This window comes from Coffea arabica, unplaced genomic scaffold (genome assembly GCF_036785885.1).
Source record: "Coffea arabica cultivar ET-39 unplaced genomic scaffold, Coffea Arabica ET-39 HiFi ptg000200l, whole genome shotgun sequence".
Taxonomy (NCBI): domain Eukaryota; kingdom Viridiplantae; phylum Streptophyta; class Magnoliopsida; order Gentianales; family Rubiaceae; genus Coffea; species Coffea arabica.
Genome location: NW_027266262.1, coordinates 166,239 through 178,748, shown reverse-complemented (window position 1 = coordinate 178,748; position 12,510 = coordinate 166,239). Strand labels below are relative to the sequence as shown.

The following is a 12,510-nucleotide window of genomic DNA, read 5'->3' as shown; positions in this document are numbered from 1 at the left end:
CCAATTGTTTCTTTTAATTGTTTATTGGTTTCCTGTCATTGTTTGAATCTGTTTTCCTTCAACTTGACTGATTTTGGGTGTTAGTTTTCGTTTTTGCTGGTTTGTAGGCGACCTTCAGTTATGACGTGCCCGCGTGGTGATGTGCAGGATGCTCACGATCAGGAAATTCTGAAACTTCTGGGAGCTCTCCTGCCATCATGACGTGCCCGCGTGGTGATGTGCAGGACGTTCACGATCAGGAATTTCTGAAAATTCTGGGAGCTCTCCTGCCATCATGACGTGCCCGCGTGGTGATGTGCAGGATGCTCACGATCAGAAAATTCTGAAACTTCTGGGAGCTCTCTTGGCCTTATGACGTGCCCGCGTCACGTTCGCGGGAAAGGTAAGGATTCAAATAAAAAAAATGAAAAAAATATAGAAAAACTATTATTATTATTTCAGTTATTCAAATAATAACAAAACAAAAAAAAAGAATAAAAATAAAAAAAAATAAATAAATAAAATATATATATAATAATATTAGTAATAATAAATTAAAAATAAAAAAAAATTTCTTTTTTTTTTTTCCTTCTTTTCTTCTCTTTCTTTCCTTTCTTTTTCTTTCTTTCTTCTTCTTTCTTTCCCTTTTTCTTTCTTCTCCGCTGTTTTGCTGCTCCCCTGCTCTCTGCGCATGCCGCCACGCTTCCATTTACTGCCACCGCCGCCGCTGTCCCCCTCGCATCGAGCTCCACCAGTCGCCACAAGCCTGCGCCGCCGACCCACCAGCTCTTTCTCACCGCAGCCGACCCACAACCGCGCGTAGCAGCCGCCGCAACCAGTAGACCCATTCCCCCTCTCACCCAGCAGATCCATCGTCGCCGCCATCTCCCTCACGTGCAGCTACTGAGCTCAGCCGCGCCATCCCTTTCTCCCATCTGCCAGCACGCCGCTGCCTCCCAAGGCCACACCAGCCCAAGCTGCCAGCACGCCGACGCGAGCGCCGCCGCCGCTGCCCAGTCCGCGTCCGCCATCCACCCGAGCCGCCGCCATCCACGCTGGAGTCGCGCGCCGCTACTGTTTTGACCCGATTTCAGGGAAGTTTGGTCCTTTTCCCTCTCACTTTTGCTTTCTATTTGTCACATTGAGGACAATGTGTCCTATAGGTGTGGGGGGAATGGGTCTAAAGTGGTGCTGGTGTTTTCCGTTTTTAGTAGTTTTTATTTCTTAGTAATTTTTAGTTTTCAGTTTTAGTTCTTAGTTTTTAATAGTTTCTAGTTTTATTAGTTTTTAGTTTTAATTCTAGTTGTTTATTTTTCTTTCTTTGTGACTATTAATTCTAGTTTTAATCCTATGTGACAATTTAGTAAACAAAAAAAAAAAAACCAAAAAAAAAACCAAAAAAAAAAAACAAAACAAAACAAAAAAATTATTTGGTTTATTGACTCTAGTTCTACTTTTGCCAAGTTCTTTTTAAGTATAATGTATCGGGTTAGTGTGGTTGGATTCGAGATGTCTCCTTGGTGAATATCGGACTGCTTGGTTCTTTTGATTTCCGTGTTAACTTTTCTAAGCATTGGGAATGACTGTTGGCATTTTAATGTGAACTGGTCCAATATTGACTCCAGTTCTCCATGTTTGGCAATAATGAGGCGAGCTGCCCCTATGTTTAGTTGTTAGCGCTGTTATTTTGCGTTTCTGCTTTGATTAGCTGTGAATAAGCTTGACTGTACTCCTCTATTGGCTACTACCGAGTAACCGGAAATCTGTACCTAAAAGTGTCGATTCTCGCGTCAAAAGGTGGTACTTAATATGAGTACGTGGTTGCATAGCGGTAGGAGCTGAGTAACCGGGCTCCTTCATCTAAAAATGTTGGAGTTCGCGTCAAAAGGCTCCGGCGGCTAGAGACTAAGTTTTCGTGTGTCAAATATTATTATGTGCTTTAAAAAAAAAAAAAGAAAAAAAAAGGAAAAAAAAAAAAGAAGAGAGAATACATAATAGGGAAGCTTGCTGGTTTATGGACTCAATATGGGGACTTGTGTGAATATTTGGACCATTAGCTGATAAATGCTGTGTGTCATTCCTTTTCCTTAGACTAGTTAATTTGGAAATTGAAGGAGTGTGCGGTAGAGGCTAACTGGGGGGATGTTTCTCGGATTTTAACTACTAGTGCCCGACATATGATTTTCTCTTGAATCTCTTGGCAATGTGGTAGATTAGAGTGATGACCGATATATGATTTTTGGGTCTGTCCACTTTTCCCATGCTTGAGGGCAAGCATGATTTAGGTGTGGGGGGAATTGATAGGGTATAATTTGTTAGTAATTTTATTATTAATTTCCCCTTCTATCCCGGACAAATATTGTGTTAATTGCTGATATTTACTCATATTTGATATCTGGACCCAATTCCAGGAGTGGAGCAGATAACTACAAAAAGAGGGACTTTTGGATGCAAATTTGGGAGACTCCAGCAGAAAGCCTCAATTGGCTGGGACCACAAGAGCTACAAGAGCTAGTAAAGGCAACGTACAAAGCCTTAGGAACAAGAAGTAATTCGGCAGCTTGTGGCCAATTGGTGGGGACCGCGCAGAGGCTCAAAACAAGGAGATGAATTCGGCAGCTTGTGTCCAATTGGTGGGGACCACTGGATATCTTTCCTTTGGCTTTAAATAGGGAGCTAACGTACAGAGGCGAGGGACCGCTTTTAGTTTAGCTTTTTAGCCTAGTCTTTAGTTTAGTTTTTTTCTTTCTTTTCCTTGGACTGGCCTCTGACACACGCCAGGTGCTTGACAATATTCCCCAACGGGGAAAACCTCCTTCATTCCTTATTTCTTAGTACAAAACGATGCCTTCGCAATTTATTAACTCGTGTGGTGATTTAATTATGCGGCGTGGCTAAGTCTTTCATCTAGTCAAGGGTCAACTCGACGGCGCAGTCCCGAAAATCTGTGAGATCTAATTAGTTTTCACGTGTTCCTTTATCTATTAATATTTGCATGTTGTCTGATTTAATTTTCATGGGATTATTTTATTAATTGGATGTCAAGGGCCCGATGTTCAACTTGATTTATTAATCTCGTGCCAATTTAGTCAATTAAATCCGTAATTGTTTGATTGATTAATATTAGTGGCAACTGGTGTGTTTACACATTAGAGGAATGTGCAATCTAATTTAAATAACCCTCGTAGCGTGTTATTGATTAGGGCTAGGTTTTTCTGGTTATTAATGCAATTAGAAAATTAATTCCTACGGTCGTACCTAGGAGTACTTTTCTGGTTAGGGGTGATTAATGGTCGTACCTTGGTCACCTATAACTTAAGGAAAAATTGGTTGTCAGACTATAACTAGCCTATTAATACATTAAGTGAACCTCTCCTGCATCAATGATCGGATAAATGGACTGTGCCTGAGTAGTTGTATCCTTGACTAGAATTTATTTATTCCTGATTAAATTCCTGCTATATTTGCGCTAGTTATTTATTCATTTTTAGTTAAATTGTTTAATTGTTTTTAGTTGCATTCCGGTGAAATCCCCCTTTATCAATTGGACTTTGAAAGAGACAGATATCTCCAGTCCCTGAGGAGACGACCCTACTTGCCACTGTCTACTATTTAGTAATTTTTGTCAATTAATGAATTCTGGTATATCGGGTTAAGCAAACTCTTCGGGAATAGGGTGAATCAAGTAACCCATTGCACACCTAGAGTCCCTGCTCCAGTACCTAGGATTAATTATTGACTGCTTTTGGTGGTAGCTAGGTTCTATTTTTATTATTATTATTGCACAGGCTGACGACCTGTCACAAGGTCTTAATCTCGAGTATTAACAAAACAGAATAGTTGTTGGCCAATATACTTCCTTTGGGCCTGTATATCCCATTGTTGCTTTCAAAATCTCTTCAGAAACCTCTCAACTATGTCCATTATAAGTCTGGGTTACAGATGTAGGCTAGAGCTAATTATTAGCCCAAAGCCAACTCCGCAGGTTCCATATGCAGGCCCAAAGCTAATTACTTCCTCCGTCCCAAATTATTTGTCGCATTTCGGGATTTTAACTTATTAAGAATAATAGTTTGATGGCAATGTTAGTAGATTTGTTTTTAAAGTTGCTTTCAAGAATTTAAAATTCAAATTTCAATTTAGTATGAAATATAGATAAAGATGGGGACAATCTTGAAAAAAGAGATAAAAAATAACTTTGACTTTGGTAAAATAACAAACCATAGTTACAAATTTCGGCTAGACCTGACGGTTCAACCGTTCAAACTGGTGAATCGGCCACCTAATTGGATTGGTTTTCAAGTTAGACCGGATAAGTAATAAATCCATTGACCAGTGAACAACCCAGCGGTTCAACCGTTCAAATCAGAAAAAAAATTGTTGATTGAACCTTCAAATTAAAAATTATAATATTTTTATAATTCAAAATGTATTATTATACTATGTAATGCACTTAGTAGTTGAATTGGCCAACCCACGATTGGACTAGTAACCTGTTGAATCGGTCAGCTCTTTGGACTGAGGTCCTAGTTGAGTTTTCTAATGATGTGGCAAACATTTTGGGACATTCCACAATGAAAAACATGACATTCCCAATGGAATTGTGGGAGTATTTTATTTATATATTTATTCATTTTTTGGAAGAGGGCTTTAAAATTATACGGTAGCACTTTTTGTAATGTGATACATATAAGATAAAAAAATAATTAAAAATTATGTTTATGATACAAGCCGAATAATATTTGAATTCTTTTGTTTCAAATAATACTAACCAAACGGATCCAAAAAGCTCTAGATGTTCCTTAAAATTCTTGCTCCCATCGAACCCTTTCTATCTATAAACGCATCAGGGGAGAAAGTATAGCAAGCAAGTAGACAGGACCTGCTAATTTTCCAACGACAGTCCTCAACACGTCGCTGTTTCTTTTGGCCTACGCATGAAAAAAATATCTAGCATTTCAAGTTATATTAACCTCCAATATGGTTTTCACAATTTTTTTAAAGATTAAGATAAGAGATAAATTTCAAGTTAAAATTTTCAGTAATAGGTACGATTAACTTTTTTAACTTTATGCCTTGTTTAGAAAGGGATTTTTTACAAAAAAAAAAAAAAAAAAAAAATCTCTACGTTTTTTGTGAACACATTTTTCAATCATCTTCTTATCTTATATATATCAAATCGCTACGGTATATGTTCTACAAAAACTTCAGAAAATTGCAATCTAAACACAACCTTGCTGTTTTTTCATGGTACTAAATATATAGTACTTTCCTTTTGTGGGCAAAATAGAAAACATAAATGGTCTCAGATACACCAGAGTCATAACTTTAATCCAAATTCAAACATAGATTATTGTTTTTCCCAGAATCCAAATTTTATCATGAATTCTCATCTGGCTATTTATATGGCTTTTTATCGGTCTATAATTAACACAAAGACGTTTGGACAAACAAGATTTGAAGTAAAATAATTTATTTTACAAATTTCAATCACTTTTTTATCTTACATACATCATATCGTAAAAAGTGCTACAGTAATTATCTCAAATAAATCATCCAAATAAACTCTTATCCAAACAAACTTGAAGGTGACTCGGAATGCACTGACAAACTCAAATTCCAAATGCGGTCCACTGATTCCGAAGTTTCGACTTTGAAGTCAGATATTATTATAAATATATTTTGTTCAAAAGAAATTATTATGAAGAATCGCAGTCAGTAGACTGGGAAAGTCGTCTTGTGCTTATGAATGCTTTAGAAAAGCAAGAAGGTCAAACTCTGACCAATTTCATTCGGATTATCTAGTTCTGTGATAGGGATACACATTTTCGTAAGCATTGTCCAAAAATGCGTGTGAAAACTTTAGATTCTGCTGCGGTTTTGTCCTTTTTCTGTCCCTATCCTCGTTTTTCCAGTTTCTATGTATGGCGTGATAAGGAGCCTGTGTCTATAAAAGTCAATTTTTGCAGTAGATAAGATGAGTAGTCTGAAAGACTTGTGGAAGTGCTGATTCCAACGAAGACAGAGCTTAAGTGTGTACCAAGAGATGGTCAGAGGACTCAAGGCAGGAGGAGGAGGAGGAGGAGGAATCTGGGACGGACAAAACTTTGGGGGCTTAGGAAGTGTAGTTTGGGTTTTGTGGGTGGCGTTCCTCAGTTCGTCTTTCATCTTAGCCGTTATCCTCTCCTGTGGAGGTGGTGCAACCAGAGACAAGGCTTCTTCTGCTACCCAAACTGATGCCCGCGGGGCTGCATGTGGTGCAGGTTGCAGCGCTGCATGTGGTGGTTGATCACCGTGCTGCTCTCTGACTTCTTATCACCTACCTGATCTGCTGATTCTTTTCAGTTGTGAATCGGGAGAAAAACCAAACTAGAGATGACGAAAAACAAAGGGTATGAAACTAAACTAAAGTAGTAATCGATTCCTCCTTTTTTTTTTTTTCTCTTTTTTGTTTGTTAGGGGTACAAATTGTTCGGTTTTGCAGTTCAGGAGTTGTAATAACAGCCTACTATCAATAGATGTCAAAAGATAGACAACAATTCACCCGGAGGTGCAGCCACAGTTAAGTGGCAAGTTTGGTGGGAGGCAAGGATTTTTCAACAGCCTCTTGGCTGTTGGCCTCTATTTTAGTATTTGAAAGCTCTATTTTAATGGCGTTCTGATTGTACATCAGCGAATTGGGTCTTACTAAACAGGCATAAGGCATATCATAGGCAGTTCCCATGTTTGAACTTTGACCTGGAATAAGAACTCAACAGGCCAAGAGACATTTCCCAAACACCACCATGGATCTTGCATACAAGTACAGAACGTAAGACTTGAGTTTACAAGGATTCTTCTCAGCTGTAAATTTCTTTAGGTGTTAATTCTATTACTTTCCTACTCTTTCTTCACACACTATCCAGCTTATTTGAACAATTTGGGGTACAATGAGACTGTGTAGTCCTTCATCATTTCTAGATACAATAAATATTTTAAACAGGCACAAGCCAAGATATAGCTGTGGGTAAAAATTTACGCGACAAGAATTCTCACATTCCTCGACTTCTCCTAATTTCAGTTGATGAAATGTCCAGGCGGAATGTATCTGCTGGTATGGAAATGAACAGGCCTTTCAGTTCCTCTGGTACGTCAAAATCCTCAAGTACCTAAGAGAGACCGCGAAAGGGTACAAGTTTATAAGACGAGTCATCACAATAACTCCAGGGTATGGAAAGGTTTTTTGAAATGTAATCTAACCTTGAAAACACCATCTACGTTTCGGCCAGCAACAAGGAAAACACATCCAGTGTTTTTGCACCCGATGAGTATCTCCAACATCTTTGCATAATCGTTCCCATAGTATTTCGGCTGAAAATCAGCAACTTCCAAACATTAAGGCAAAAGAAATTGCAAACTTTCACAGAAACACATTACTGCATGCAAAATTAAAATCCACAGACACCAGAATTTATTAGCATAACAAGATCACTATTCTATTTTGCGCGCGCGCGTGAGAGAGAGAGAGAGAGCTACTCCAGAAAGTTTGCCACTTATTAAAACATATTCCGCACCACAAGATAAGAAAAAATATATCTATCCTATTACCAAGAAGAGAGAGAGAGAGAGAGCTTATGATTGTAACCAGAAAAATGATAAACATAAGTAGAAAACCAAATTGAGGATAACAACTAGATATACTGGTAAGCATAAGAATCAGGTACACACTTGGAACCAAAATAAAAACTAAATTGAGGAAGGTAAATCAAAAGATAAAAGTAGAAAACCAAATTGAGGAAGTTAAATCAACCGGTAGATAAAAACTAGATATACTGGTAAGGATAAGACTCAGATACACAATTGGAACCAAAATAACAACTAAAGCTGCAATGATGACATACAACCTAAATAGTTGCTTGAAAAAAAAAAAAAAAGGTATTGAACTACATAAACTATTGAACACCCAAAATACAGTAAAGAAACCAGTAACGGAAAGGACAAGGCTACATAGTAAATTTCACAGACTCCTGCTATATATTAAAGGTCCTTACATCGATTAATCTCACTGCTGTATCTGCACCAATGACAAAAGCACTGCCAGGAAAGAACTCTGCTTTCTTGTAAAAATATGGCTGATTAGATACTATGACTGTTTTTCCTGAATGCACATATGAAAGCAATTAGCATCCATTTAATAAGTAATGTAAAAATATGGCAACGGTGTAGCCCAGTGATCCCTACAAAGAAAGTATTCTGACAAATTCCAAAACACTTGGAAAAGAAAATTTCCTTTTTGCACCCCCCCAACCTGGGTGGGGATTTCAGAAGCATTCAAATGACAAATCTACAAATACTAACAGAACAACTTTGGATCCATGTAACGGGAGAACCAAATTCAGCAAATCAATTTAAGATACTTTCAACCCTAACCAATTCCATGACAAAGCTAATGTTCCTTGTGCCTAAGCCTGGTGTAATCAAGCTATTATCCACTGCCATATTCCTGCATGCACATGCACACAGGCTTCAAATTTAGTCATAATGAAAACCACTATTCCAAGGTTCAATTATAGGGAGACACAAAAGGCTTTGACATCAACTACCAATTTCCATAATAAAAGTTTAATCTTCAGAAGGTGATTCATTTTAGAAGGAAAATTTGTCAGATGGTTTCAAATGCACACACAGCATTGATTCTGAACTTAAGTATAGAAACCAAACGATCCAGACTTACCAACTCTTTCAAACTGTTTGACACGTTCTTTGATTTGAGATACTGTCAAAGGAGGTTTATCAGCATTTATGGCGGACAATTCAAAGCACGGGTATCCATCCCCACATATGCTGCATATATAAAATAAATTATGTAAACATCAGAAACAATAGGACATAAACCTAATAGTGATACGGTTGCGCACGGAACTATCCTAAGACAATATCATCTCATTTATGTCTAAATGAACTGACAAAAACTGGAAGCACTTCATGCTGTTTCACGTGACATTGAACCTCCATCTAATGCTGTTCGTTTTATGACTGGACTTGCCTTCTGAAAAAGATCTTCTATAATGTAATCATATTACCATGAGTCACAATATTGGAACTGGACAGTTGCAAGAATAGACAGATTTACCTAATTGCAACATCCAAGAGCTTTAGGTGACCTTCATGTAAAGGATTAAAGGAACCAGATAGAATAATCTTCCGTTTCGTATTAGCAATATCTGCAAAATGTTTTACTTCACAACAGCGGTCTAGAAAGTAGATCACTTAGTGGAAATTATACAATTTGAAGATACAATGTAGATTCTCCACCCAATTTCACCAGCCACCAAAATGCAACCTCAACTGTTAGTAAATGTTTCAAACAGATGAGGCTTTTATAACCCAAGTGCAATGGGGAAATTGTGGTGGACAATCCACATTGCTAAGACTATTTCTAACAGTTCAAATCATACCACTTGAAAAGGGATAGACCTTAAAGCAAATCTGTCCATTTATAACTTGCTCTAATTCTTGATCTTCATCAAATTTGCTTTCATATTCATCAGGAACTTCAGATTCATTTAGCTCAGAAACATAGGTTGCCTCAACCTTGCAAGCCTTGGCAATTCCCTATAAGTACATCATAAAATTTTTCAATTACATAAAGTGACAGAGACTCAATTTTGACCAAATGAGAATTAATGAACCAATCAGTCAGGATAATTATGGAGTGTAAAGTTCTTGGAAAAACTGGACCAAAAATTTTAACAAAGTGTGGATATGAAAATTCCATTTCTAGGCAATTCTACTGAATGTACGCCAGCAGCACCTGAGGCCATGCCATGGATAAAACTGCTTTTAGGTCATAATATATATATCTATCAAGCACATCCACTGAGACTTGTGCAGAAGAAAATTTTGATTTGTATCAAAGTTCTCTTAACATGACTTTTTACACTCACTTCTTTGAAGCAATAAGATGAAATCACTAAGCACCTATAGGTAAACGGTGAAATGTAATCCTAGGCTATGTTTGGTTGTCCAACAGAAAAAAAAAACTGTCTCTATAGAAGTTTACTTTGCATATGATGCAATTCCAATTCTAATAAAGAACCAAAAGCAGCTTTAGAAAATACTTTCACACCCACAGTCAAGTCGTCCCATCAGATATGGCCCGTACTAGTAAATGGCATCTGATAAGACATTATTATACCAAATTTTCTGTAGTCAAGCATCTTCAACTTTTTAAAAAGCACTTTTATTGGTGCTAACAACTTAGATACTACTCAAATCACATTTCTAAAATATCAGACGACCAGCACCAACACCTCTTTCAGACCTTACTCAGCACATTACTCCTGAAAAATCACAAAAGAATTAAATGTGCAACTTTCAACTTAAAAAACTTTCACTCACCTTGAGTAAGAACTGGCTTGAGACTGTTTCTTCTTGCTCACGAGTGCGCAAACCCTAAATTATTCATTAGCCCAGTTGAATGTTTTGAGGAAGTTACCTCCCAGAAGGAAAAGCAAAGTTAATCTTGCAGTACCTTTGACAGAGTAACCGTTGATACCCAAAGCTGGTCAGATGTTCTAGTTGACAAGTGAAACCTATAAATGAGGCAAGGCCGGAGTTCAGGTTTCTAACCTATGCAAGACAAAAAAGTTCATTCTTCTAACAAAAAAGAAACTGCATCCTGTAAGATACCTATGATCTCCTAGTTTGGGGCGTGTGCTAGCTAGAGAACCAGTAAAACCGACTCCCAGAACAGGAGAACCTATTTAATCATTGAAACCAAGATGCATCACCAATATAACAAATGATTGATAATTCAAGAACAACGCTACGAATCAAGAAAAAGAAAACAAAATAGCCCCAGGTAGACCTGCAGACGCATCCAGGAAAGTCATCTAACTACTAAAGCCTTTCAGCACAACAAGGAAAAAACTGCCTGCATCATTAACATAAATTGGCAAGAATGACAACAACAGAATATATTACTAGAACTCCGTACGTAAAATTTGAGGGTAAGACTGTTCAAAAGTGAAGTTGGTTGGCCCATTATGACCAATGGAGCTTGAGCAATTGAGCTCGATTGACAGATACAACCTCCTATGTTCCTGGACTTTCCAGACCACCAGTGTCAGCATCTTGTCGCTTATTATATTATACAGAAACTTTAGAAATTTGAATATACCGAACGTAGAAAAAAAGAAAAAAAATACAAAATTCATTTCGGAAATAGAACCTGGTTTAGAAAGCTTTAAAGCTCTATTATAAGCCAAGAGTGCCATTTCCTCCGCCGTCTTGGCACTAGCGAATTGAGCTGGAACCTGTTCATTCACAACAAGTAATCAAATACTACCAAATACTTATAGAACTAAACTCTGAGAAATGGAGATGATAAAAGTAGATATTAAGTGGGATCATTATGAAATTGACCTTGCCGAGCAATTGAATCATGGACATTCCAGAATACGGAACTACGGCTTCCAGTACCGTATTTGATGCTCCGGGGACCGACAACAACAACCCTAACGCCTGCGAGGCGCCGCCGGCGATGTAGAGAACGGCCTGAGTAGGACAAGAGTGTATGGATCCTACGAGAGCTCGCATGGAGCCGTCCGTCATACTCGTCCAGACGATGTCGTTTTAGTATCGGAAGCCCAGATATGACGGGGAAGTTTGTTGACTGCTTGACCTCACTCACTAATTTCACAATCTTCACTCCGCGCGTGGGGAATTTGGGATGCCATTTTTACTTTATTTTATTTTTTGTACGTGGGGATGCCCATTTCTCACGCTACCCCTCGCCGTTTCTGTGTTGATTTGTTCAATGCGACGTCGTTGCCGGTGGTGTTTCTTGGGATTGGGCTTCTGACCCAGATGTTGGGTAATTGCTATTGGGCCTAGTATTTCAGGTTTGGATGCTCTCGCTATCTCTCTACGAAAAAAATTTCTTATATTAAAATAAAGTGGGAATAGATGTAAGATAAAATTTATCGTATTCAAAAAAAAAAAGAAAAATAAAATCCTTTAAAAAAAAAGTCTTATTTTGAAAAGTGAAATTTTGGGTTTGATATCAATAATTCTAATGATTGAAACATTTCTTGCCAACTCAACCTTTTTTTTTACTCAATATCATCTTTTTTTAGATGGATGGAGTCAAACTCTTGCTTGACTAAAATATGGTCAGTTTTCTAGAATGAAAATATGTTTTTTTAAAGAAAATAAAAATATGGTTTGATTCTTCTTTATTTCGATAGCGCACACAATGAATTTTGCCCCCTTGTGAATGTACCAGAACCACATACATTTCTTGGGTTCTACTCCCTTATGTGCCACGAAGATATATATATATATATATGTATGTTATATGTGTGATGTTGTCGTCGTCGTGGTCATCGTCAGTGCATTTCTGTTTACGTAGAGTAGATTTGCTAGCAAATGGAGTCATAGTTGGGGGGGGTTTCCGCGCGATGCGCGGACGATGGTGCCTGTGTATATATGTAAAGGTTGATTTTGTTAAGAAATTGAGGTGGAAAGTTTTGGATTACATTTAATAAG

At 37.7% G+C, this 12,510-nt stretch overlaps 1 protein-coding gene and 1 long non-coding RNA gene across 4 annotated transcripts; one reads left to right on the top strand and one right to left on the bottom strand.

The window, feature by feature from the left end:
* Positions 1-6,233: 6,233 nt before the first annotated feature.
* Positions 6,234-6,651, top strand: LOC113719037 (uncharacterized). Its single transcript, XR_003454717.2, has 2 exons — positions 6,234-6,371; positions 6,464-6,651. It is a non-coding gene; the product is annotated as an uncharacterized lncRNA (long non-coding RNA).
* Positions 6,652-6,748: 97 nt separating this feature from the next.
* LOC113719030 (uncharacterized) lies at positions 6,749-11,709 on the bottom strand. Of its 3 annotated transcripts, XM_072073616.1 has the most exons (12): positions 11,386-11,522; positions 11,192-11,276; positions 10,829-10,894; positions 10,651-10,720; positions 10,493-10,553; positions 10,360-10,413; positions 9,417-9,573; positions 9,092-9,182; positions 8,693-8,802; positions 8,010-8,116; positions 7,219-7,329; positions 6,798-7,127 (listed from the first exon to the last, which is right to left on the bottom strand). In XM_072073616.1, exons 3-12 carry the CDS (start codon positions 10,851-10,853, stop codon positions 7,011-7,013), a joined length of 903 nt encoding a protein of 300 aa, XP_071929717.1. In that variant the 5' UTR covers positions 10,854-10,894; positions 11,192-11,276; positions 11,386-11,522; the 3' UTR covers positions 6,798-7,010. The 3 variants fall into 3 exon arrangements, with proteins under 3 accessions (XP_027099810.1, XP_071929717.1, XP_071929718.1); XM_027244009.2 differs by lacking the exon at positions 10,829-10,894 and having other exon boundaries at positions 6,749-7,127; positions 11,386-11,709; XM_072073617.1 differs by lacking the exons at positions 11,192-11,276; positions 11,386-11,522 and having other exon boundaries at positions 10,829-10,995.
* Between the last annotated feature and the right edge of the window lie 801 nt (positions 11,710-12,510).